Below are 26,827 nucleotides of genomic sequence, written 5' to 3' on the forward strand. Positions count from 1 at the left end.
GACCTGGTTATAAATTTTAGCTTAGAGTCCAAATCTATCCTAGGACCTGAAGGTGCCTGGACCCTACGTTTGAGGCAACTCAAGTACAAAATGCTTATAAAAACTGAGATATCAACTGTATAGACTGCACTCCAGCTGTAACGCACATGCTAATCCTCAAAAGCAAAAGGAGAGCCAGTCGTATCTCCAGAGGTACTGGCAAGTTGCTTTTCAGAGGCAGGGAGAACTTTCCACTCTGCCTGAAGCGAGACATGCTCTCAGGTACTTGGTCATTATCAGCAATCCGGCCACAAACAGAAAAATGAATGTCAGACCAGAAAATACATAGCAGATTTTAAATACAAAACCAAATTCAAGAAGTTTCGCCAGCAAAATAAATCAGAGGTCATTTTATCAAATTAATTATTTAAGCAACAGGAGTATTTAATTATTTAAGTCAGGAGTAAAAACCTGACTTTCTGTTGAAGGACACTTCAATCCCAAAAGCAACTGGTGTTTTTGCTTTCCAAACAATTGGTTGGGCCAGAAAGTTATTGGGATCAGGAAGGCTTTCAGTTACAGCTTAATTTGAGAATAACATCAGTCTGGGAGTGACATCCATTTACCAGATTGCACGTGGCAGTGAATATATTTAGGTCAGCAGTAAGAAAGTGATTTACTAGAGCCTTAGGGAGCAAGATGAGAGGCATCAGTGTAAGGAACAGCCAGTAATAGTCAACAAGGAACAAAACCTCAAGCCTAGGCTAAGTCAAGAGTAGAAATAGTTTGGAAACTTCAGGATGAATCAGGATTATTCTGATCAAAATTAAATTATAACCTGGAACATGATTTCGGGTGGTTTGATTATGGGTGGTTAGAGGCCAGGAGTACTGTTAAAGGAATGTTGTACTGGTCCTGTCTGATTAAATGAACTTCCACCCACTGCTAGTTACCTCCCGTTTTCACAAACATGCAAGCTAAGGAAAAAGGAAGGGGACAAGAACACCATGTGAATCAAACCCATGCAAGTACAGCCTAATGAGGAATTTGAGGATTACAGAAGATCAATTTCAGGACAGTGAAATGAAGCTCCATAATACCAAGGCCACGGTCTTGCTGCAGTCCAACTTTGCAATTCAGATCCTTATCAGTGACTGTTAATACCCCTGTGGATTCACTGTCTGTGAATTACCTATGGCTTGAATTAATTTGTCTGAAGTAGATCCAATCGCCATTCCTCTGTAAACCCCAGCAGATTTCTCAGAATTGCTCCATATAAATTAATAGATTCTTGGTAATGTGGCTTTGTATTAAAAAATGTTCACCCTGGAGTTTACAAACCCATTTATTTAAAGTATTTTGTTGAGATCAGCCGATTATTGCTAATGAGATAAATGATCATCCGTGATCAAACCAGCTGGAATTAATGAATCAAATTGTGGTTGTAATGACAGAAGAAAGAGACAGGTAATCCAAGATGACCTTGGATATGTTCAGATCAATTAGTTACTCTATACTACTCTTGTAATATTGTTAGAGGATGGAATTAGGGTGTATCTCATTAGGTTCCTGTGAACTCTGTACACAAATGGACTTTCTCTTCCTTCTGATCAGAACAAAGAGTCTTCATAACCTGTACAAACCAAGGGGAGAAACCCCCCTTTTTGTGCCTATGCCTTGCTAAAAATGAAAGATCAAAGTTCTCAGACATCTTCTGGGCTAGGAATGTCAGGAGGAAAATACAAAATAAAGAGAATATTATTACAGAGATTTAAGGCACTGAAACAGGATCATAAACATAGACTAAGGCAGATGTCATAATTAGATTAAAGTCACTGTTTACCTTGGCAGGTACTCTGAATTCCCCATATTCCTTCAGGAGTTCCTGAGTTTCTTCTGCTGATTCCCCCGTGGAGTTGTGAGTAGAGAGGTAATATTCGCCTGTTTCTTGGATCCAGTCTAAGGCCTGTGAATGTAAAAAAAAAATGAAGGAAAAACAAAACAGTCTTTGTATTTCAAGAACTAATCCTTTGACAAAAAGAATCTGCTAAATAAAGGACATCAAATCCATTGGGACTTAATATGATGTGTACTAAAACACTTTCTAGGAATACATAAAAAGAGCACAATAATCAAAGCAAATGGGAGAGGATACAAAAGGTGCTGTACGTTTCCTAGGAGAAAAAGGAAGGTAGGGAATTCTACTTACATACAGATAAATGTGCACGCAGGAAAAGCAGTTTTCTCATTCAGTAATAGCTTCATAAAAGAAGTTCATTTGTTTGAAAATAAGTATAAAAGCAAACAAAACCAGAAATTAATCTGACCTGGCAAAAAACCCAAGTTTTGTGGTTGGGTTCTGGAATTTTCTTAAATTCTTTTAAATATTTGCATTTACCATGTTTTCAAACGTTACAGTTTTTAAATACAACTTGAGATTGCAACTGAAACTCCACACAGAGGCATTGCACGAATAAAAGAAATATTTACACACTGCCAGGACAAAAAGAAAATGTGGGGTTTTTTTTACACTACCTGCTTGGCACTGCGCTCAAAGACAACATATTGTTGGCACTGATCTAATCTTCGTTTCTTCAGGGTCCAGAAGTGAAGGACCCGGTTCTCCCTCTGCAGCAGCTCACTCAGAATGGCTGTACGGCAAAGGAAAACATCTACATGATTAGTAATCCTGAGTGCATACAGAAATAAGCCATAAAAAGCTGAAGTTACTCACTCTGCCTGAACCACACTCACAAGAGCAACAAACAAACAAAAAACCAACAAAAAAGTGCAGTTGCAAAGTTATCTGGTAAAGGAGAAGATGTTAGAACCGTATCTGGGATTTACTGAGTAAATACAGTGGGGTACCTGATTTATAGTTCTTCCATTCTCTTCTGTTGCCTATTCCAGGAGTCTAGTAGTGGTTGATGTAGGAGAAGTTACCCTTTTACTGCCTCGTCTGTTGCTCTGGGCACAGGCTACACAGCACTTGGCATCAAAGCCTACTGTCATGCATGAGCTCTGGTCATAATTGAATTTAATTCAGACCTGAGCCCCTAGTTGGACATACCTGGTAAGGTTTCTTCTGCAGCTGTGCTGCCTGGTGACCCCCTGTGTGCTGCTCCCTGTGCAGTTATTGCTGGGCTACAATTTTGGGTGGAGGCCTGGTATTGGTCCTCTAAACTGTTTTCTGTGTGACGGGGATGTGACAGACACCCAGATTTAGGAAGAGACAGACCAGCAGGAGACCTGCTACTCCTTGAATTCTGGAATATATGCACTCTTCAGAACCTGAATGCTGAGACAGACTGTATCAACTTGATAAAAGGGTGTGATTTAACTCCACGGGTTTCACCAAAAAGATTACACGCAGAGAGCGTGCAAGAGATTTACACTGTGTAAGTGACATGAACCTTAGTTAAACCCAAGCTTTTCTAATTAAACTGAGGTAAAGTGACGTGTAGCTGGCAGCAGCGTGGCTCATGCCAGCCATGGCTGGGTAGGGAGCTCAGGTGGCTTCCTGGGCAGGTGAGGCACATCAGCCCCTCCTGCCCCATTCTCAAAGAGGAGCATCCACTAGAGAGGGTTTAGGCTCATGCAGCCCGGGCAGCAGCCACACTCTTCTGTATTAAAACACTGAGTCTCCCTTCTCAGCTACTTCCAGTGACTTAGGATCATTTCCAGCATCTGTTAATAACCTTTCTCGCCCTAAACCCTTTCCGAATGTACTGATATTCATTGCTTATGTATCAACACTGGTGGCAACGAACAGATTTGGATGTACCCCTCCCCATTTACACGTGTGATGCTGATTACAGTGAAAAAATCTGCAATACTTAATTACAAAACCTAGCCCAGTCCCTGCTGACGGAACTCCAAATAACAAAATGAACTTGAAGCTTGACATGGTGCTCTAGGTTAGGTCTCTGCATAAACAGCTTATGACAAATAAAACTAATTTTGCTCTGTATCAATGACTTTGCTTTGGAAGCACAATAAGTGTCCTACTAAATGGTAACTTTATTCTAAACTAAAGCGTCCTCTTTAAAGATTGGGGGTGGCTAGACTTGCCAAGCATAAGAATTACATGTTTGCCTTAGAAAAAGACTAATATACTAGCTTTTTTTTTAATATAAGTGAGTAATTTCAAGCAAACTCAGTGAGGAACACTCATAAGCTTATATCAGGTGGATACTTAAGGGCTTGCTGAGTCAGGATTTAATTAATTTTCCTGTGATTTTTAAATGTAGGGAACAAAAGTCCACAGCAACAAGCATTTGACACAGGAGCATGGAAAATTTGAACAAAGTCATGTTAACTTTGAAGAACTGTTATAGAAAGAAAGGAAGGAAAATAATCTTTTCAGTAGCACTGTTTTCATCTTCTGTGCACAACCAAAGTTCCCGTCCCTCCCACATATATAACTGCACTGCTTTTAATCCGTAACTTTTTGCAGCTTGTAAAAAAGCCAATAATAATAACAACAAAAAAATGGTTTGTTTCTGCAGATTCATTTTACTCCCTCTTATCAGTACCTTGCAGCATCGCTAGGCACAGATTAACTGTTTAATTAAGCAGAGAAGTGGAAACATTTTAAACATCTCAGATGTATCAGCTGATTGTAAATGGTGCTCTTTTGACCAAAGGAATAACTACAGACAGATACTTCTACTGGTGACTGTTTGATGTGGTAGGACATCAAACAGGATTCCAGGGACAAAAAAAAATAGCAGATTCATCCTAGAGACAAACAAGTTTGGGGTTCAACAGAATACATCTAGACCTTGTATTTGATATCTGCTTATTTGTTTATGCATTTTTAGATATTAAGGCAAAATAGTGTCATATCATCTTGGCTGACAACGTACATGATGGGGGATGGCACAGTGTCCCTCCCATGGACTCTCCTGACAAGAGAAGCCAGACAGAGCCCATGTTTCATGTTTTCTTTTTTCTCCCACCACCACTTGCAACAGCAGAGTTCTGTACAAGAACACATACCCAGCAGAAGAGGGATGACTTTTTGAGAGCCTTGCTACCATTGCTAAAGGTGTCAGACATATGTATCATTTTAGCGACCGCAGATGGCAAAACTTAAGGTGCCTTCTCAGCATGTTCCCAAACTTTAGGATGACCACACAGTAGAGGGGGAAGCAACCAAAAGCTTCAATGCTGTCCTTGCACCAACCTTTCACTTGCTGCTCAGGCCCCCTTGTATGGCTTGCTACTCCAGGCATGCTGACATTGTTCCGGTGGATGTACTTGAGGAATACCTCTGCGTTCCTTCGTGCCAGCGTACAAGCCTAAGGAAAACAGCCACCACCAAAAGGAATCGGTAAAGATGAGCAAATAAAGCAAAGGGGACCCAAGGGAGTTCTCTTCTTATTTTGCAGGGAGGAGTTCTCTTTCATATGGGAACACGAGAGCTCCAGCTAAGAGTCAATAAACTCAGCTAATAAACTAGCAGCCTCATAAATTTAATACATGAGTCATTTTGAATATAGTGGCTGGTATTTATATCTTAAGGTAAATTAATGACAGTAATAAAGAAACAGGTTGTAAAGAGCTAGTACATCACACTTTTTCAATCCAGCCAAAGCTAACCTATCGCTCAAAACCAGCGCTCATTGTTTCAAAAAAATGTACAATCTAGAGGCGTAATTTCTTAAGCCTTGCCTGCAAGCATAGTTTCACGTTGTATATCCGTTTTAGTGGAAGGTGGGAGGCTGGCTGTCAATTGACTTGTCAGCCTGTCAGCTCCACAGCTCTTACAAAGCAGCACCTGGAAGGCAGGAGGAAATCTCTGTCTCCATCCTGGTGCTGCCCTGCAGAGACACAATTGCTTCAGTTGTCAGTAGTTCTTCAGTTATTGGCTTGGAGGACTTGAAATGCTGGATGGTTTGTATAAGCCAACACCAAAATGCTTTATAATACCTGTCATTTATAATATTCATCATATGCAATCTTGAGAATTTCAACTTTGAACTGGCACAACAACTAACATCCTCCAACTGCAATGCAAATACCACCTAATTAGTCCTGATGACATCTCTGAGATATGGGTTGATGATAATGATTATTACCCCTACTATAACAGCGTGAAACTGGCCTAGGGCTTGTACAGCCAGCCAGTAGCTGAACTGGAATTACACTTCAAAACTCCTCTCAAACTCACCAACGCTGCTTTAAATTGACTACTTAACGGGGAGTTTTCCTGATTTATTAGAGAACTAAACTGAGACCTTGAGAAAAGCCTCCTTCTGTTCCAGATGTTTGCTGATCAGAGGGATGACATGGTCTATCTCAGCTGCTGGTCCAAGTTTATCTCGACCTCCACACCAGTCTTCATCCCGTCTGTATTCTTGCTCCAAGCTCTCTAATACGCTGCACACCTGAAACATGCCCATAGCACAACAATTCAGTTATCTTCAATCATAATCAGGAGGAACATATTCAGTAAAAGTCTATGACCAATGACATTTCAAATCAAAATGCTTTGCACTAAGGGCCCTGCCATGGAGGATAAGTGGGTATGAAACAGACACTGGACAGAATGATCTAGCAGTTCTTCTGACCTATAGGGATCTCTACTGTTTAGGATGCAATTCATCTGGTTTACGGGTGATAAATCCTTCTTCTCTTCCAATGGATAATCAGGGGGAAGCTCAAAAGGTTGAATCAAGGCAGGGGTCAGTGTTGGTCCCAGTGGATCATTCAGGAAACAATCCCTATTCTGGAAGGGTGCTTTAGATGTCTTTAAATCCCACTGAAGTCATGGGACTTAGCACATACTTAAAGAAAAACACATGCTTAAATACTTTGCTGAAACAAAGTCTGAAGCTGGAACTAATTCTCTTCAGCTGCATGTTAGTTGCTCCCCATACAGCTTTTGTAAAGACTGATGGAAACCAATAGACATTAAATCAGTGTCGCAACATAGGTGGATGCAGGTGTTCTGCTGTACAGGGCTTACACAAGTATCTTCTATCTTGGTACATAAGGAATGATGGAATGAGGTAAATTAACCAAAACAGTCTGGAAACTGAATGTGCAGTGGCCTCAGACAAGGCTGAGTCTTTTGCGTTGCAGATTCTGAGAATGACTCTTGTGGCCATTGCAGACAACAGAAAAAAAGTGCAAAAGTTTTCAGGACCATTTGGAACTTTCCTCTTCTCTCCCAGATGGCTCTTCCAACACTCTCCACTGCTAAGATTACTCAAGATCCAGTCAGTTATTACTGAAGGTCCAGCTAACCACATTCACCCTTTTCTCACTCACTCCTGAAACTTTTATTTGAACACATTTATGATTCAGAGGACCCTACATCCTCAAGAGCATAGTCTGGAAGAGACCCCAGCATCACCCACCAATCCTCCCTGCACTATTGCAGGCCATTTTCATATAACTCTGTTCATGAACACACCAAACTCAGTTTTAAAGCTGGTGAACTGATTAACTTACCCTGTTGCCAGGCAGTTCACGGATCTTATGCATTTGACAATCTGAAATCACCTTCTTGCTTGAATGCAAACCAGCATTCACCCTCAAACTTTTATCTGAGAGCAAGCACCCCATGCATTATTCAGGCACAGAACAGCATTTCTATTTTACTTTTTAGTTCTTAAAAACATTGGTACTCTGTTGGACTTTGGTGACTTAAAAAATGAAAGCAGATCTTTCTGATTGAGGACTGCCTGAGGTCCACATCTTTTCAGAAAGAATAATATGCAAATATAATCTCTGTTGATATATAAAAAAAAAAATAAATAAAGTGGGCAGAGAGAAAGTGGGCTATTTGAAAACCAGGGCTCCACTAGCTACATCAAGAATACAGTTTACTTGGGAAAGGCAGGCATAAAAAAGTTTGGCTGGTAGTGACAGTCTCTCCACCCTTTTAGCTGCTTTTTCTAGATACTCAGACAATTTAGGATTCAGTAAATTACACAATCTACTGTTACCCAGTCAGGGAGCAGACCGTTAAGGACCATAGATCAGTCGTGTAGCCCAAGAGGAGACGACAGACTACTCACAGCAGCGAGTTTATGAGCACTCAAAGACTGAATGATCTTTGTCCTAAACATTTGCTGAATAGACACAACTACTGAATGAACTGGTGGGCACTGCAGTGTTCTTGTCTGTGACTTGGAAACAGGAAGAGAGACTGAATTGATAAATTACTGGCTATGCATATTTTGGCCAGCACATTTGACTGTCTAAAGCACTAATGAATCCCCTAATGGTTTTCATTTCTCACAGTCCTCCACCAGCAGTAATTCATTTCAATCTTGAATGCATCAGGGACTGTAAATCTGTTTGAAACTCTTCACAGTGAGACATTCATTATATGGAATGAATTCATCTTAAACAATCTTAAAAGTGCATTAAACAAATGACACCAAAGTGGCCCAAGGATCATCTACAGCCTTGATGCTAAGGAAAAAATAATCTCTTTCCATAATGATATATTTAGTTGTGCTAAAAAAACCCTTGCCGTGTCTGGTTCTTTAATTGAGGAACTAACTGTGTGATAATAACAACAGAAAATTTAATGGAAATCACTGCTGCCTTTTGTATAAAACCACAGGTTCCTGCAATGTTCATGCTAACACAAACGGCCTGGCTGCAGTAAATTATACCAGAGAAGGCCATTCGAGTGTGCACAATATGACACTAATTCTCACTGACCACAGTATAAATGGCACCTGTTTGTGCAAGGGATGAATAATCCCACTGCACCAGCAGCAAACTGGAATGTGTGCTGCAATTCATGCACATCTGGAATGAAGTAAAGTTGTGTTAACATATAATGATTACTGCTGTAATTATCTGTGTTGCAGATGGATTTAAGAGAAATCCCTTCATATCTTGGCATCTTTTTCAGTATGGTGGTGTTTAACTACTAGTGAAACACTGGCTAGTACTGCTCACAAAGTAGCAGGTAATTAATCGTGAGCAGTTCTCATGGAAAGGCAGATTTATATTCCCCAAAATTAACTCTGGTGTCATGAGAACTTGAAACAAAAATAGTGGGATTTCAGAAATTCTTCCCATTGGAAAGGGGACAATTGAAAAAAAAAAAGACCAAATTTCAAGAGTTACATTGCTTCACTGAAAACTTCAAGATGAAAGTTATTGCAAGCTGCTGCCTTTTTTTGTTTGTTTAGGGTTTTAGTTTTTTTTTTTCTTTTTCTATTTTTTTGTTACAATACTTGTCAAAGAAACAATTTTACTAGTTCAAACTTCAGTTTCCATGTGCAGCTTAAAATTTCTATGACAATGGAGCAAATGTTCTTTCAGTCAACTTTCCCGATGCTGTGAGATCCCTTGCTGGCAGAAGACCTTCTGCACTCAGGGTCAGAGTAGAAAACCCACACCTACCAGCACTGCTGCACCATGGAGTGTGCTCATATTGGTGTTTACCAGCTGGGACTCACCAGAGGGCTCAACAGTGGCCATGTTCAGGTGACAGAAAGGTTTGTATGCACCTAATGTGTGGACGAAGACATGCAAACATGTAAAAAGCCAAAGGGCCACTTTCAAGGGCAAGCAGGGCTGACTGAAGCCATGTTTCCTACTTTTGGGATTACTCAAGGAAAAGGGAGAAGAATGAGTACTGCTCCTTAGTGGTATTAGCAGAGCAGGCATTAGCAACAGTTCAGCACTCTGGAAGAGTGGCGAGACTGCACTGCTAATCTTGGGGAGAAGCAAGACCTTTGCACTACACACCATGACCTAAATCCCAGGCAGCAGCAACACGCCATGGCACAGATATGATACTGTTCAGCTCACCTGCTCAGAGGTTTTATAGAAGGCCACCGAGGCATTGACAAGTTTGAGCCTGTCCTCCATCTTCAGCATCAGCTGCTGCCAGTGCAGGGCCACCTTCTCGGCACATTCTCTGATGGCATCAGCATCATAATGCCCAGCCTGTAGCAACACTTCAGCTTTCTGCTGGACCTGCAGGGCACTCTGGTGTGTCTTCTGCAAGGAAGTGGCATGAAAGAGGGACTGTGTATGAGGTGAGGAAAGAGAGGTTGTACAGATGCGCCAGATGTATGAAGAAAGGTGAAGCGAGGTGTGAGCATGGAGATGCAAGAAGAGTGAAACATTTTCAGAGAGTTATCGTCAGTTAACAGTTACTTTCTGCAGAGCATTTTAGTTTCAATTATTCACACACATTTGCAACACGTTTTTAAAGCTTGAGACAAGCAAGCACTGGCTAGGATGGGTTAGTTCTACTGATCTGCAACTGCCCCTTGGGCAACAACCTGGGGTCAAGGTTCCCAGTGGATCCATTTGACAACCCCGACGCAGGCAGCTGTTGCACTGAGCTCCCACCCAGCCTGTGCTCAGCGCTGACTGCATCCCACACAGTCTGCAGTTGCAGAAGCAAACATCAAAGTGTTGGCAAACTATGGGTCTAATCACCCTAATGTGACTCTTGCCAGGCAGCCTGCTGGCATCAGCAGCTTGACTCATGTGTCTAACGGTCCTGTCCGCAGGATGTAAAACATCAACCCCAGAAGACACAAAGATGCCTTATCTAAATGGCATGAACTATAAGACAAATATCAGCCCCTACACAACACATTTCTGAAGGTTCACTCATACTGGAACTACCCCATGCTACCTTTAAGGCCAGAGCTGGGGGGAGTCAAGCCATTTTCTCCACTGTTCTCCAATTTACGCAGTGGCCACTTCATAGGCAGGACCAAATTATTTGGACCCATTCCCCAGCCCGCACCAGCTTCTCTGAGTAGCCAAGTGGTGGTTACACCTTTCTCTGTGGGTTGCTGAGAGGAAAATAGCCCCTGGCCCTTCACAGCCTCCTGAGTAACTGTGTTCAGGCATGGTTTAGTCCAATATTTGATTTTAATCTTCTGAACAGAAGCCCTGAAATCTCCCAAAGACTCCTCTGTTCTGCATCCCATTTGTAACTGCTGCTGACAAATTCTCATGTGATACTTTTATGATCTAATCCTTGAACCTGGAAAGAAGCTTGAAATCATCTGGTAATACACTGATGAATAATGCAATGTAGAGAAAGCTATTAGCAAAAGAAGGATTAATACTTGGCAGAAACATTTAGGAAGATGTTCAAGAACAACTGGTTAAATTTAATATCCAGCTGCTTTACTGATGTTTGAGTTGTAATACTTGTTTTAAATAGACTTTAAAGGATTTCAACTGAAAATCAATTCCACATCTAGAATGCCTTTAGAGAACAGTCTGCCCTGTGTGTTTTGCTGATCTCTTCCCCATATTGAGCTTTAAACACTTTAAATATTTAATCTAGTGTTTTCTCCCTTTGAAAACTTGCTTTCCCCTTACTGCGGCGTAACCCTCTTCTCCCTCTGTGATTTGCATTTACCACCAAACACCAGCACTTCCCCAATGGCATCAAGCTGCGATAACACAGCCAGTGGGTGTCCTGTTCCCCACCGCTGTCTGGCAGCAGCTGCCAAGATGTGGCCAGCACAGCTTGGTACCAGCCAGCTCCTACAGAATTGACAGGAAACTTCCTTTTCCCTTAGGAGCTGCAACAGCTTCCTTAGTGGGAGTGGAACTGAATCAAAAGAAGTCATTAGCTGAGATTTAAACTCTATACTTACTGGCAACACTGTAACGTATATGAACTTATTGAAAGTTTACCAGAAGACAAAAAGACACTTCCCCCCCCGACCGCATCCCCTCCAAATCAGGCATCTCTTCAAATCTCCATTACAGAAATGTTATTTTCATAGTTCGGAGTTTGTTTTAGTTTTGGTTATTTTCAAATACATATAAACCACAGAAAGGGATTTCCCAACTTGTGCCCTGCTCTCTAAAAAAGGTAACAATTAACATAATCTGGGAAACATACACATCTTGTTAAGCAGGAAGAGGAGAAAGCAATTGCCCCTCCTTCTAGTACCCAGGGCGAGCACACCTTGTAAGTGTAGGGTTTGCTCATAACAACAAAGATATATAAAATACTGAGCCTAACTATGAGTCTTGTAGTGCCCTACTCAGGGAAGTCCATAGCCCTTCACCACCTTCTAATCCAAAAGAAAGCAGCTCAGAGGTGGTGCTATTCCTCCTGTCGTGTCCTGGCCCCTTGAGTGAGGCAAATGAGTTGGCTCACAATTAGTTTTCAAGGGCCAGGTCAGAGATGTGCTACTCCAGGGCAAGCAGGGGGAAAAGCTCAGCTTTGCAGGCAGTTCTTAAAGATCACCCCTCGTGCCTCTTCTCCAAAATAAAATTGTTTGAGTTTGTGGGTTTGAATGAATGTCTCTTCTGCTGTCAACAAAAGCAGAGTGGAATGAAGATTTCACGTGAGAGCATTATCCAATAACAAAGATATTCATAAATGAATGCCATAAAATGATTTGCAAATTGTGGTTGTGGGAAGAAACTGCCTTTACGAACTTTTCCCATTCCTGCTTTGTGAATTTTAATCTTCTTATTTTTTTTACCAAAGAAATTGTCAGAAGATGCGCGAGTACAATTTTCATGAATGGAAAGGCTGCTACTTGACAGCTAAAGAATTAGCTGCAGATGATAAATGATTTATTTCACTATTAACCTCTGGCTCCATTACAAGTTTAATGATTAAGTTGATTTTCTAAAGTTTTTATTCCTCCCCTTCCTTCAAGCAAGGAGCAATTGATGCCGAAGAGACAACCTTTTGTAAGATGACCACCTGGGAAGGAGAAACAAAGTTAACTTATTCGTGTTACCTCTATGGCCAGCTGAAACTGCTCGTGCTCTCGCTGGAGCTGCTCAGCTTCAGAGAGGGAGCTTGCATTGACGAGGCTTGCGTTCAGCATTGATTCACCATTCCTGATCCAGCCGAGCACCTGGAAAGAAAGGATGTGCTTATGGAAAGGCTACATACACAAAGGTGTATGTAGTCACCGATCAGAAAATTCATCAGCCTGGCTAAGGAAAAGGTACTTTGCCCAGTGTGGTCTCAGGCTGAATCAGTGAGCAGAAAGAAATCCTAGGATGAGGACTTCATGACATAAATTTTTAGAAGGCAAAGATCTTATTGAAGAAGTTATTGCTTGAAGAATTGAACTCCCAAAGTATTTTTATGGATAGCTGGATAGCAGAGAGCTTTCACTTCCAACAAAATTCATTTTCCACAAAAAATGAATGTTCCCCTATGCAAATACCCCAGGGCAAAACAACATCTGGATAGCAGAGAGCTTTCATTTCCAAAGTTTGATCACAAAAAAATGAATGTTTCCCTATGCAAATACCCCAGGGCAAAACAACAAAGCGTAATGAGGGAAATTTGAAATTAAACATAAAGGTTTCTCTCTTTTCCAAATTTCCAACTGGAATTGTGGAAATTTGCAACTCCTCTCTGCGCCACTTGCCTGTGGTTCTTTCACACAGAAATCAGAGCTTAGGAGCGAGGAGGGAATATATGCAGCTGGTTTCATCTGACATGGAGTTAAGATGCAGTTGGAGTTTCTACCTGAACACAGAGCTAGGAAGAAATCCCAGGTCTTGCATTTTATATTTACTCAAGAGGCTTTAGTTCAGGGATATTCAGATTATTGGTAGACATGCAATGCATGATGTAATGACTGCAAAATCAAATCCTAAATATAAATAATTAATCTATCAAGCTTGTATTTATTCATTTAAGCAGCAACATTTTTTTCTATTTTAAGACATGTTTGGAAAATTAGCACACAGAACACACGTGCTGGTTCTGTGCCGTATTGTCTCAAAGCCTATTTTCTACCTGTGTGGGTGTCAAATTATGCCGATAAAGCCAGAAAGTTGCTGAATTCAATTCACAGATGCACAGGAAAGCCTGTGCCCAGTCACTGCCCTAAATTTAGCTTGTGATTTACAAAGCTCCAAAACTGACTTTGCTGCAATACTCTATATAGTAATTTCCCTTTTGTGCCATCATTTTCACCAAGTGATCCATTAAATTGTCAAAAGAAATAGGGATTTTCTGTTGTTTTGGTTTTATCCCTACATCATGTATCACCCTAGTTATAGTCATTCAGATCCCTGTAGGGGAGGAAAATGAGTTTTCCCTAGAAGAAAGAAAGGGTAGCCATCTACACATGTAGCTGACCCTAATTTGTAGAAAATTACATTCTGCTCAGTACAACAGTGTGGAAGATTTCATTTGTCAGCTTTCTCTCTTTCATCAGCAGGTGTTATTGTTCCTGTGGGAAATGCAACAAAGATTTAAAGGAAAAGAAATCAGGTTATCATATGGCAATCTTTTTGGCTGGCATTTTCTATAATCCATCAGACAAGAAAGCTACATTATTATCAACTACATGGTACCAAAAGCTGAAGTTAACCAAAGGATCACTGTATCTGGGAAAGACTGGAAGTGAGGACATCATAAAGCAAGACACGATTTCACATTTTATATACTGTGATATATCCTGACTTTGGCTATTTGGAGTGTAGAAAATACTGACTACGTATGCTAAAAACACCATAGCTTTTTTTTTTTTTTTTTTAAACAATACAACCAGGGTATGACAGGGTCCTCTTGGGAACAGCTTTCATTTGAGCTGAAATTTTCAAAGCTTGCCACAGAGGTTTCAATGTAGATTTCACACAAATATCTGTGCCTCTAAATAGTAATAAAATCACTGGAAACCTCAGTGCAGACAGGCCAAGAGCAAAAAATGGCTTTAAACAGACATTTCCTACAAATTACAGATCTTATCAACTTTGTAGAAACTGTGATTAAATAATTCTAGTGTTAAATAAATCTCCAAAGACTCTTTTAAAAAGCCTAACCATAACATTTTTTTATATTTTTTTTTCATACTGGAGAAGCAAAAATGCATTAGTAGCAACTTAGATAAAAGCCACCTGCCACTGGAGGACAATTGGACTGCAAAGGATGGGTTGTCTAACCCGGCAATCACCACAGGTCTGAAACAAGTCCCACCTTTGACTCCAATTTGCTTATAACAGGCTACTTCTGCATATGGCTCCTCTGAAATTAAATAATAGTACCAAGTTCTTCTAAAAATCATCCCCAGAAACTCTGCCACCTTCACTGAGCACAGAATTAGACCTTACAGGAAAAATAAAGTGAGGCACCTCTTGTGCAGCCTTCCTTAAGAAACGAGCACCCTGCGTCACACAGTGTTTGTGTTTGCTGGGTTAGTTTAGTGAAAATGCCTTCCTTCATGTTTCTAAAAAAGACTTAAGGCATTGGTAATGATACCCACCAAGTTACACTGGAAAAGATTTCTAAGTTTAAAAGGCAAAATATCGTGAGTGAACCTTTTACATCTCTGGACCCTTTACAGCTTCTTTGAGAGGCTCTTACTACCACAGACAAAACTACCACCAAGGCCACCTTCTGCTAAATTTTAGCCATGTTGAAAACTGCATCAGGTTTCCAGGAGCTCTGTAACATTAGATTGGGTAAAAAACCCAAATACATTCAGTGCTTCTCAAATGACTACCTCCTATCATACTTTGGACATATTCATCTGGAAGCAAATCTATTGCCCAACAGTCAAAGTGGATGGATAACAAGCACATGAAAAGGAATAAATACAATTTGAAACAACCTGGAAAATTAGCGTAGTGGGACACTCTGAGGATACCTGGGAGTAAATTATGTAAGTTCAACACTTATCAAAAAAGAAATAAAGTATACAAAGATAAAATAATGTGACAGGGAAGCCAAACAGCTGCAAGCACAGCATTAGAAGGTTTGTTTTTAAAACTGATCTCTAATACTCTGTTCTGCTATTACTTTTATGCAAGTGATCCAAGCTCTGTAGTTTCTGTCAGAAAGGAGTGGGATCCAAATGAGGGGAAATCAGTCTTGGGCAGGATCTTTCTTAATAACAAAAGAGTTTGTGAATCACTGATCTATACTATTTCCACTCTAAAGCAGTTCACAGAACATCTCATCTGGAATTGTTCCACTTTAATGGCCCCAAACTTTGATTCATTGTCTTGGCATTCAAACCCCTGGTGCACATGATATAAAGCAGAAATCCCTGGTAAATGAGACTTAAATAGATAGGGACAGTTAAAAGACTTTGTATTTCCATGAGCCATTATATCAAAATGCAAACACATGTACATGTAGCAGCCTTGACCAATTTTACTATGTCAGCAGAACCTAACCACAGCTACAGTAGGTGTCTCGCGGCAACCACATCTCAACTGACTCACAAGAGTGAAAGCACTTTGGTAATGAGATCATTCATCATCTCAGCTGCACTAAAATCAAAGTGAAGGAAACCTGGACCAGACTGGAGATGAACTACAAGCCAAAATTGATGTATTTCTCAGTTTCACTAAATGGTTGGGAATATGACTCATCAACAGGAAACCAAATTGATAGGGCACAGATATATTTTAACTTGCCTCTTTCAAGGAAAACTGTAGGTGTGGTAATTTATAGGTTAATAAGCAAAGGAGTCCTTAGTATTCAGCTGAACAAATAAAATGATTCTTCACTATTGGTTTGCTGAAAGGTCCCACAGTAATGAAGGCTCTGATGGTCCCAAGCTCCGTTAAGGAAATACTAAATCAAGGCAGCTGTTCTCCTCTCACAAGTCAGTATTAGATAGTTCAGTCCTAAAACCATTTCCTTTGGTTAGATTTTGACTTATAAAACAGTTAAACCCAGCAGATAATTGATAATGAGACAAGTAACATCAGGTTACTTGCAGAGAGTGCAGCACAGCCACCGCATGGCTCCAGGAGCAGCCACAGGGGTGACTGACTGGCACTTCAGCCTGGGCAAGGAGGCTCGTGACATTTGGTCAGATAGTGATAACCTGCATTTTTAGCATTTCTGCTACACGTATAACTCTTAGTGATATGTTAAAATAGCTCTACTTCATCATAAATCTATGGCACAAAACTCCAAGCCTAGCTAAGTTGCACGTAAGAAATTGGGAACATATGGAAAAAAGGATACACTTCATAATCCTGTGAAGGTGGTGATTATGAATATCACAGGCTTTCTTTTTTCCTCTTTTTTTTTTTTCCAGAAGAAAGCCAAAGCACTCTATAGAGCCCTGGAGCTTCATGAGGAGTTGGCCTTCAATTATCACAACTTCAAAATGACTCAATTTTCAAAATAAAAAAATAGGAGAGTTCTCTGTTATTTTAATTTAGTACTGCAAAATATTTACATCAAAGTGAACTTTGAAAGAAAACGTATGTCCTGCTGTCGGTGCTGCTGGTTTCTAGCTCGAGAGCTGTCTGAGAATGAACGATTTTTTTGCCCTCAATAATAAAACAATTCAGATAAAGCATCACTCAAATATTCAGTTTTGAAGACAGACTATGATCATGTATACTGAGCACTCAGTATATTCCTCTTTTTTTTTTTAGTAAACAAAGAAGCAAATCTTTTTAATGAACACCTTGTAGAATTTGGAACAAGACACCACAAAACCTTCCCAGTTGTACTGGTAAAACAGAAACCTGAATATTCCAGCTGTCTGGAAAAATGTTCCCGGTTTTCCTAATGAAACCAAGACCATTCCATTGAAATCCAGACATACACTGAAGTGTGAAGCCACCTTTGGATTAGGAAGCAGGAAGTGTAGCATTATTCTGTGTAGCAAAGGAAAACAAAGAAATGTGAGGCATCCAAGTAAAATATTGGGGAAATCTGGGGAGGCAGAACACAACTGCCTAGGTTAAAATGAAATCCGGAAGAAAGACAAAGTAACAATACTAAAATGGCTAATGAAGTCCAAGGACTTCAGGAAGCCTAGAAGCCACAGACTTTTTATCTCACCCAGAAGATGTTAAAGATTCCTGCAGCTCAACAGATGTATAGCAATAAATGAAAAGGCGAAACTATTGCAATGTCATACTTAAACCTCACAAATCAGTCACCCTTCGCTTTGGGCCAATTCTCCACAACAGCTTAAGTCTGGATCCCAAATCAAATCATTATATTCCCAGAAAACATGGGAGTTTGAGGCAGCTTCTCCAGTTGAGAAGTTATGGGGTCAGTTCTGCACAGATTTTCCATAATTATTCATAAAGCCACGTACATGCACACTAGAGGGAATAGAGCCCTTCGTTATGTGTAAAGGGTCACGCTGCAATCTGTCAGCAAATCAAGTACTCTTGAGGAAAGGGGGATTAAGATTGTCCACCTAAAGGTATGTGACTTGGCAGAAGCTACTTTAGCAGTTTGCATATATGTAATGGCTGAAAGCTCATTTAAGACGCGTAAGTGGGGTTAAAAACTCTCACCTGCTTGACTTCAGCCTGTAGGTGCCGGAGCTGTAGGCACTGCTCTAACCTCTTGTGAGTTTGCTCAGCATTAAGCTCAAGCTCATGCTGTTTCTCGTGAAGGAATTCCAGCAGTTCTTGAACCTGCGTTGCAAGATCAATGTCTTTTTCACAGATCAGCTCGATGCCTGCAACACGGAGAGAGAGAGAGGACATTGCACTTTTCTGAAATTTCAGTTGTTGCACAAATGTAACCTTTGAAATTTTTTGCCACCTAACACATTGATTTGCAACTCTCGGAGTAATTCTTTCTCAATGAACTCTCTCACACATAGTATTTGGCTTTCCCACTCCTATTCTCCATCACTACAAAGCAGTGTTTTTTCTACAAAGTAGTGTTTCTCTGGTGATCATTGCTCATCTCACCCATCAGCATGTGGCTTCTAGGAGATGATTTAACCAGAGCCTTGCTTAAAAACTTGTGTGAACACCTAAGTAAAAAAAAAATAAGTCAGAAAACCCCTCCCTGTCTTACAGCAATTAATTAACTTATACTTTAGAAATGCACGTTGAAAAGAAATTAGAAGAGAAAAAAATGAAGAAGAAAATAGAAAAGTGAAATAAAGGAAGCAAACTGTAGTTGCCAGATCTGCAGTAGTGCTACAAGAACTCCACAGTGCAAACTCTTTTTCCATCTGTGCATTTTAGAGGACCATTAACAAAAATTTAGTATAAACCAGCCTATAGTTCATTCAGAATTATTCCACAGACTGACTTTCATCCAATCTTCACACACCAGGGAGAAAAGGTGGCTTAGTACCACATTTCCTAACCCTTGCATCCTGCATGGAATTGATAAACCCCTGAATGACCTAGACCGATTTCATAGCTGACCCTGACTTGATCAGACGGTTAGAATGGAGACCTCCTAAGTCCCTCCTGAATTTTCTTACGACCCTACAAGCCTCGTGGGTAGTGGTTACATGAAATACAACGCAGAGCTTCATATCTTCCTTCTTTATTACACTGGTGCGATAGCATTGCTGGGTACGTTATCAGCGTAATTGTGGAAGTTTGGCCTGGAGGAAATATGACATCATTCCATGTTACTGTAATCCCTGTGATTATAAACTAATAAAGACCCAACTCTTCCTTTATTGAGGTCTGCTGGAATTTTGCCATTGGCCTCAATACAGGGAGGATCAGGAACCTAATATAAAAATAATCAGATTGTAGTAATGCTGAGAAAACACTACACTTTTCTCCAAAGCTGTTTGATTTCAGGGAATAATAGGACATTTAAAAAGAAATGTGTTAATTAGAAGCTGCTGTACAAAAGGCTCAGATGCTATTTTTAAAACCCATTTAGAAAGATGCCTTTTCTTCCCCCTTTATCCTCCTCAGAGACTTCTGACTTCCATTCTCTCTCACAGCAATACCTACAGAGGACTACACAAAATAAAAACGACCTTATTATTACCCTATCCCCTTTTTCCTGGTATCTGGTTTTACCAGAAAAAGCACACAGGAATGCAAGTGATTGGCTTATTCCCTTTCCCAGCCAAAACAAAATAGTTTCTTCATTACCAAATAAAGTGGAATGGCCCCTGGCTTCCCATTTAGAACTAGAAATTTAATGTATGTTTCTATTCTTGGGACTGAAGTTCCTTTCAATTGCCAGACACCAGGCATTGTTGCTACAATTAGCCTGCATATGGTTCCATATCCTCAGGACATGATGGTGTTTTGTATGCTTGACTTCACCACACCTATTCCATATTAAATGCACGGTTTTCCTGCATGCACACTCAGCTGGTATGGTTTTGATTGTGCTAACTCATCAGCAGCAACCAGTGTACTGCCTGGGATGCTATCCAAGGGCAGCCCGCGCTCCCTATGATGAATGATCTGCCCTTTCTTGCTTGTCATATGTCACGCAGATTTATTCTACAGTGCCAGCACACGCGGCGAGAGCGCTTATTCTTCTCAAAGATTGGTTTGCAAAATAGAAAGCCTTGTTTTTCAGAACAATTTCATACATTTCATACATATTATCTTTACACTGTGTTTTGAAAAGCACAGCTGATTTTCTGATACGACGAACTTGGTTGCCATTTTCTTCCAATGTCTCAACCAGTGCAGCAGATTTCAATTGAAGGATAATGAACTGAAAATGTTGTAAAAAAATATTATAGAAAAGAGTACCGAGCCACACTTACTGGCATCCTACAAAACATACATGAGTTACAGCTGAGCGATTTGCCATGTGAGATACTATTCAGTGTAAGGAAGGGGTACTGCCTTTTGATCTGTACAAAGCTGTTTTGAAACTGCTTTGAATATGTTCTTAGGCTGAACTATTAAAAGCCTGTGACAGGAAAGTTTAGTATCTTCTTCCTTGCAATATAAACTAGAGTTGTAACTAACTATAAATGACATCACAAACAAAATGTAATAGATTTGCATTTCCCTTTTAAGCAATGCAATGCTGGAAAAAGACATGAATGATGTTAGCTTGACAGCCAGGAAACAAAAGGACTTTGAATTTTCCACATAACAGGTAGGGACTGTGTACACTTCCTCGCCATCAGCTTTGCAGTGTATTTCAGGCTTGACTTAGACAAATTGCTTCTAAGGCATAAAAAGGTAGCTCCGTAAACCATGAGCGACTCCTAACTGTGGTTCTCATTATGACAACGGTACTGACAATGCAAATGGACTTTAACAACCCAATAAATTTGTGCAATCAATTAATCAGCTATTAGAGTGTAACTACTTTCAGCATCTAGAAGCAGAATGACTAAGGTGCACATGCTAACGAATTACATGAACGCATCAGCACTGAAGCTCAGGTCAAGATGTTAAATTGCTGTTGAATTATGACCCTAAAGTTTCCACAGGAAATGAATCTCCCAGAAATGTCCAAGTTTTGGAAACACCAGGCCCTTTCAACATATCAGGTTAGACACCCAAAAATCAATATCCATTTTTGAGAATATTCGTCCACATATTAGGCTTTGCTATCAATAGTAGAGCTACAATCAAACTGGAAAAATAGAAGATAGGTTCATTGAAATAAGAAGCGGTGGCTTATTAAAAAGTCCAGTCTTTTATACATTCTATTCTATAACAGAATACTGTTATAATATTCTCTAAATGCAAACGTTTCCTAAAGGACACAGATTTTAGTGAGACATGAAGACAATTTGGAAGTACTGCAAAATTTCAGAAAACACAACCTGACTTCCAGATCTTACATATCCCCTAATGGAAACAAACATTGCCTTGAAGAATAATTATTCTGACTGTGAACACAGGCTTATCCAAACCAGGCTCACCCACATGTGGTGGAATAGAGGAAGGAATCACAGGAACATAACTCTGAGCTGGATGGAGCTTTGGAAATGCTGGACTCACAGAGATGCCTCACATGTACAGATGCCCTGAATATCTGTACGGAGCCTGATCTGGTGCATCGCAGGACCTCTGCATTTATTGTGCTAACATGACAATGTTCACAGTGATTTCCAGATACTCCACAGCCTGCTAAGAATCACTGCTCCAAATTTGCATCAGACATGCAAAAATCACAGGCAAATGTTCAAAAACCTTTTTCTACCTGCACAAGATTTCCAAGTAAAAAAGGTATCATGCATGGAAAAACCTGGATGTAATTTTATCTGACAGACTTACTAGCTTAAAGACCTCCAAGCCAAATGCCAGAGTAATCAAAACTAAATCAGTTTCCAGTGTGACATGATAAAAAGAATAAAGCTCAAAGAGAATTACAGGGAAGTGAAGAAAAGTAGTCAATTAAAAGTGGCTGCTTAGGTACAACATGCCTGAAAAATCACATTTTTTCTGGCTCTATCTTCTGTGGCTTCAGCTGAGTTTTGATTGTAGCAGGGGTGACACTGTACAATAGGAAGCAGCAATAGCAGCTGATTTCCCAGAACCCCTGCAAGTGCACAGCGCTGGCAGTAAGAACAATCATCCCTTAACTTATGCACGGAATGACTATGATATAGGATTCAGGAAGAGGGAGTAAAACTAAATGAATTTTTTATGGAGTATAACTGTCCTTTATTGAAATAAGAAACAGTAGGCTCCCAAGAGCAATCTCTCTCCCTTATTTTGCCATTCTCCCAGCATTTAGCATTCCACGCATGGCAGACATGACCATTACCTTTGATTAACTACAGTTACTCTACAGCCCCATGAGGCTTCTGTTTCCTTGCCTTTGGGAGCAATGGATTTTTATTGGGTAGGCTTCATAGAAAGTGATCTTAGATAATCTTATAAAAACATTTTAAAAGTCACTTCATTAAGTCGCTAATCTTTTGTCTGCAATCCAAAAGAAGTTGTTTCTAACTTCTTGACAAACACAGAATTTTATTCACCCGCCCCCCCAATCCATCACTGAGACTCCTGACTTTGCTCTGGATCATACTTTTTACCTCCCATGGATTCCTACTGATATTAAGATTCTTTCAGGATTTAAAAAAAAAAAAAAAAAAAAGAGAAAAAAGAAACAAAGGTATCTTAACTGATGTATTAGGACCAGTTTTCTTGTCCAAGAAAGCAAGGGAGCTGAAGCACAGGACCAGGCATAGTGTGGGCAGATCTCATAGAAACTCATGCACATGGTTCACGCAATGCACCGGATTGTCTAGTTCACAACATACTCTTGTAGCAGTCCTTAAGCCTCTGCTGAGTGCAGCTTGCCAAAACAGGCTGAATACTGCCAGATTTTTTTAAAGGTGGGTGCCTAGAGGTAAAATGTTTGCCAAAGAATAAAACCATAAAAATCCGTCGTATTTTGAAAGTGCAAATCGGGAGGGAAAGAGCAGGAATTGCTCTTGCTTTCAGATATTTCAGAAGGTTAAAACACATTACAAGTAACATTCACTTCTGGACTTTACGCAGTGATTAATCTGAATTATGATATTCCTTTTCCAAATGCAAAATACAAGGATACAAAAAAACCTGATTCATAGGATGTCTTAGAAATAGGATCCTACTGCTGAGAAGCAGAGTGTAAGTATCAGACAGACTCCCTATCGACATGAATCAAGTCTGTCATTTAAGAGCATGTGCCAAAGGTGGGTTTTTTTACATCCAAGTTGCTACCTTTAACTTTCAAGTGCACACTGAAAAGGAAAATTCAAGTATGGTTTATCCTATTCCCTTTCTGTACAAAATAATTCCAATTAGAGCTGGCTGGAAATGAGAGTTCCTTTTCATGACTGGTTTCAAGGCTCTCTTATTTGGATTCTTTCCTAGAGGGTTCTTGGATAACTAGCTTCTTTCTCCCCTCACTCCCCTCTCTCTCCCTCAGGCATGTCTGCACCCTGAAATGGGGCACAAGGAAAAGGTACTCAAGTCTGTGAAAAATGAAGCCAGCACATCTGGTCACTTTGCTTCTCAATAAAGTCTAAATGCAGAAAGGTTAATAAGCTCAGGAGTCTAGAATGACTGCCTCCATCCAGACCTGAGGTCTGACCAGCCAGATAAAGTATCTGTTAGTCCCAATTCTCTGCAGCACTTGTTTCTGAGCTGGTGCAAGGACAAGGACCTACCAGTGTAACTTGTCTTGCCCTCCCCTCTCCATCCACTTTGGGATTGATCACAACCTCCATCCTGCAGTTTCTGAATGAAACTTGAAAATCTGTTTTATTTCTTTAATGAGTTTTAGTCTCAAAGAAACAGCAATTTTTGACATATAATCCTGAATCAAAGAATTCCCAAAGCTTGTGGAACAGTTCTGGGAGTGGAGAGACAGGTATTGCTCCTAATTACTCATGTTAAAAGCTGATGTATTTAGTATGGATTGGGTTATTTTTGCTTGATATGCATATTTAGGGGTTGGGGTTTTTCTTCTTTTTTTTTTTTGCTTTTTCTCATGTTAAATAGAGATCAAATGTTCTCTCACCTGAAGCCTGGACCTCCATGATGTATTGGTGTAAATCTTGTCCTTGCTGGATGACTTCAAAGGTCATGTTGTTCATGGCCAACTTCCGCTCGGTGTGACGCTGCAAGCGCTGCTCAGCCAGAGTGAGATCTTCCGTATTGAAATCATTCATTTGTCTCAGCAGATCTTCATTCCAGGCATCTAACTCTGCTGTAACCTTCATGGGCAGAAGACAGATACTGTATTCACTCAAAATTAATGAAAAAATCTAACTCTCAAACTGTGTTTAGATCACCGAAGTACTTCACATTTTGACTCTGATCCAGAAACCCCCAAACCACAGCCTCAGTACGCTCTGGATCGTGCCCACTTAATGGTCACGTTTAACATTTTGCTTAGGTGAGGACCTACGAAAAGATTATTGGTCCAATGGGAAATTTGACTCCTCCTTTTTCCCTTACACATTCCAAGGAGCCCTGTAAGAAAAGACCCACTTTATTGAGATGGATGGTAGAGATAATGTTTCTGAATAAATTCAAATTTAAATGAAGAAGTAATGCTTACAGAATTGCAGAACAATTTGTAACACTTGTGACCACATAATCCCCAAATGGTCTGAATGCTCCTAAAAACATTTTGCAACTCTCTGTATGTTACATATTACAGATGGAAATATTATTTATTCTGTCTTCATAGAATTGAAATTATAAGCTGCTTTCACTTAGCCCTAAAACAGGGATAACTAATACATTTTCAGAACTATTACTGACATAATGTATTGTGAGCAGTATCTACCCATTGTTTGCAGAAAATGCATGATGAAACAGATATTTATTATGAATTTGTGAGTTAATCTCCACAGCTCTGACTGCAATTGTACAATGAGTCCTATGTTGTGATTTCACAGACTTTTATATGGGCCTTTCTGTTGTCTTCAGTGGACTTGGGAACAGGCCCTGTATAACTTTTTTCTCCTGTAGATCTGAAAGATTTACACTGGGGAATGAACATAAATAATTCACTTTTACAGATGGGGAAAGCACAGCACAGAAAAATCATACTGAAGGGCTGGGTGAATCACCAGTAAAATCATGAATGATACCTGGCTCTAACCAAAGACCTATATAACCTGCCTGTAAGTCATGGGAAAATGCAAAATCTTCTGTTATAATCAGGAAGCAAAGAAAGTAAGAGGCAGTCTGATGATTTTAGTAGCCAATTTACTGTATTGTCTGTATTTTACATTTTAGCTCACAAGCAGCCAATCGGTATCAAAGTCTGTCTCTGTTTTTGCCTGTTCAGCTAAAGCAAGATCTAGCCTCCAGCCAAACAGCACAGTCTCACCTCAACCTAGATTCTGCTACTAGAGACAAAAAAAGAGAGAACTTACTCATGAAAATGAGTGAGGGAGGGGGGAAAAGGGGAATGGGATGCATATAGGCCAGCACTGTGCAGAATACAATTCTTTAAAGTATTTAAAATTATTAAATATATGCCTTAATTGTGATTAATAGGTCAATTCCTCATAGCTGGATTCAGGACAACTAAATCTAGGTATCTAAATTTCCACTTGTGCATGTTATTATGTAGTGAAAAGTTCTCTGTTTCTCACTAAAGGAGCTCTTCAGTGCCTGTGTGCAGTGAGATGCTCAACTTCCTAAGTAGCCAAGATTCAAATTTTTCTATTCAGTTCCTTTCCAGAAAGCTTACTACCATAACTACCATTATATCCAACACAGGCACAGGAAGGCATCCCAGTCGGGCCAGCTCTCAGCCCTTCTCAAATTAGCAAGGATGGGATGGGAATATACAGTTTTGCATTAGAAGAGAAAACATAAGGAGGTTTTAGGCTCTTTTTTGAGAGAAGCAGAAAACCAGATTCACTCAACCAAGAACCTAGGACCTCAGCTGCAGGGTGAAAGGCAGAGCGTGGACATCCTGAGGGGCTTCTATTTTTCTTCAGCTTGTTCCATTGCCCATTCCACTCAATTACCTTTAAATAATAGCTATCTCTACAGTCTCTTTGGCCCCATTCCTGGTTCCTGCAGCCTCTGATTCATTCACACGTTGTAGCTGGAGTTCCTGGACTGTGGAGGCTTATTGGCAGATTTAACAGTTATGGAGAAATGGTCAAAGTAGAAGCTGGGTTTTACTAAATACATTTACATTTAGAGACAGATCCTCAGCTAACACTAAACAGAACTGAGGTGGTCTCGACCTTGTTTCAAACTACAAATAACAGAATGAATTTAGAGTAAGCACAGGTTCCTACAGTCATGACAGTAACACTTAAAGTTCAATACAAAGCCCTTTGTAGGCATGTGATATAAGAGAAACAGAAGAATTTTATTATTGTCTGTTTAAATACATTGCATTGATCCTCAGGCTGCTAAAACACAATTATTGGAAATTTTTCAAGGATTAACGAAATACTTCCCAATTTCCTGTAAACACTCCCATGCATGTGCACTCAGGATGATGCATAACAGCATTTATAAGTGACAGTAACAGGAAAGATTAAACCAAACTCAAAAGAATGAGTTAAATTAATTTGCTTTGACAGCCATGATGCTACAATTGGGGGATTCTGATCAAAACAAACTCCTTCCATCCCATTTATATCTAAGGACATCATCCCCAGGACAGGAAAATGCAAATCTTTCAGAGGGTTGAACTACCAGAGGAGTTGACGATGGGCATATGAAGGAATCAACAAAAGTTTCCACAAGTACT

General features: G+C 40.0%; 1 protein-coding gene across 14 annotated transcripts in view; it reads right to left on the minus strand.

Annotated features, from left to right (window-relative positions):
• The window catches only part of KALRN (kalirin, RhoGEF kinase), a 546,132-nt gene that overhangs the window by 185,752 nt on the left and 333,553 nt on the right, over window positions 1-26,827 (minus strand). For 11 of the 14 annotated variants that reach the window (XM_014939255.1, XM_014939245.1, XM_014939235.1 and 8 more), the window contains exons 14-21: window positions 24,116-24,311; window positions 18,205-18,371; window positions 12,699-12,818; window positions 9,769-9,987; window positions 6,222-6,371; window positions 5,168-5,282; window positions 2,515-2,630; window positions 1,823-1,945 (exon numbers count right to left, since the gene is read on the minus strand). In XM_014939255.1, coding sequence (XP_014794741.1) covers window positions 1,823-1,945; window positions 2,515-2,630; window positions 5,168-5,282; window positions 6,222-6,371; window positions 9,769-9,987; window positions 12,699-12,818; window positions 18,205-18,371; window positions 24,116-24,311 — 1,206 coding nt within the window. The remainder of the gene's footprint in view (window positions 1-1,822; window positions 1,946-2,514; window positions 2,631-5,167; window positions 5,283-6,221; window positions 6,372-9,768; window positions 9,988-12,698; window positions 12,819-18,204; window positions 18,372-24,115; window positions 24,312-26,827) is intronic. The other 3 variants (XM_014939313.1, XM_014939225.1, XM_014939206.1) reach the window with 1 other exon arrangement.

The sequence above is a fragment of the Calidris pugnax genome, unplaced genomic scaffold (genome assembly GCF_001431845.1).
Source record: "Calidris pugnax isolate Ruff unplaced genomic scaffold, ASM143184v1 scaffold21, whole genome shotgun sequence".
NCBI lineage: Eukaryota > Metazoa > Chordata > Aves > Charadriiformes > Scolopacidae > Calidris > Calidris pugnax.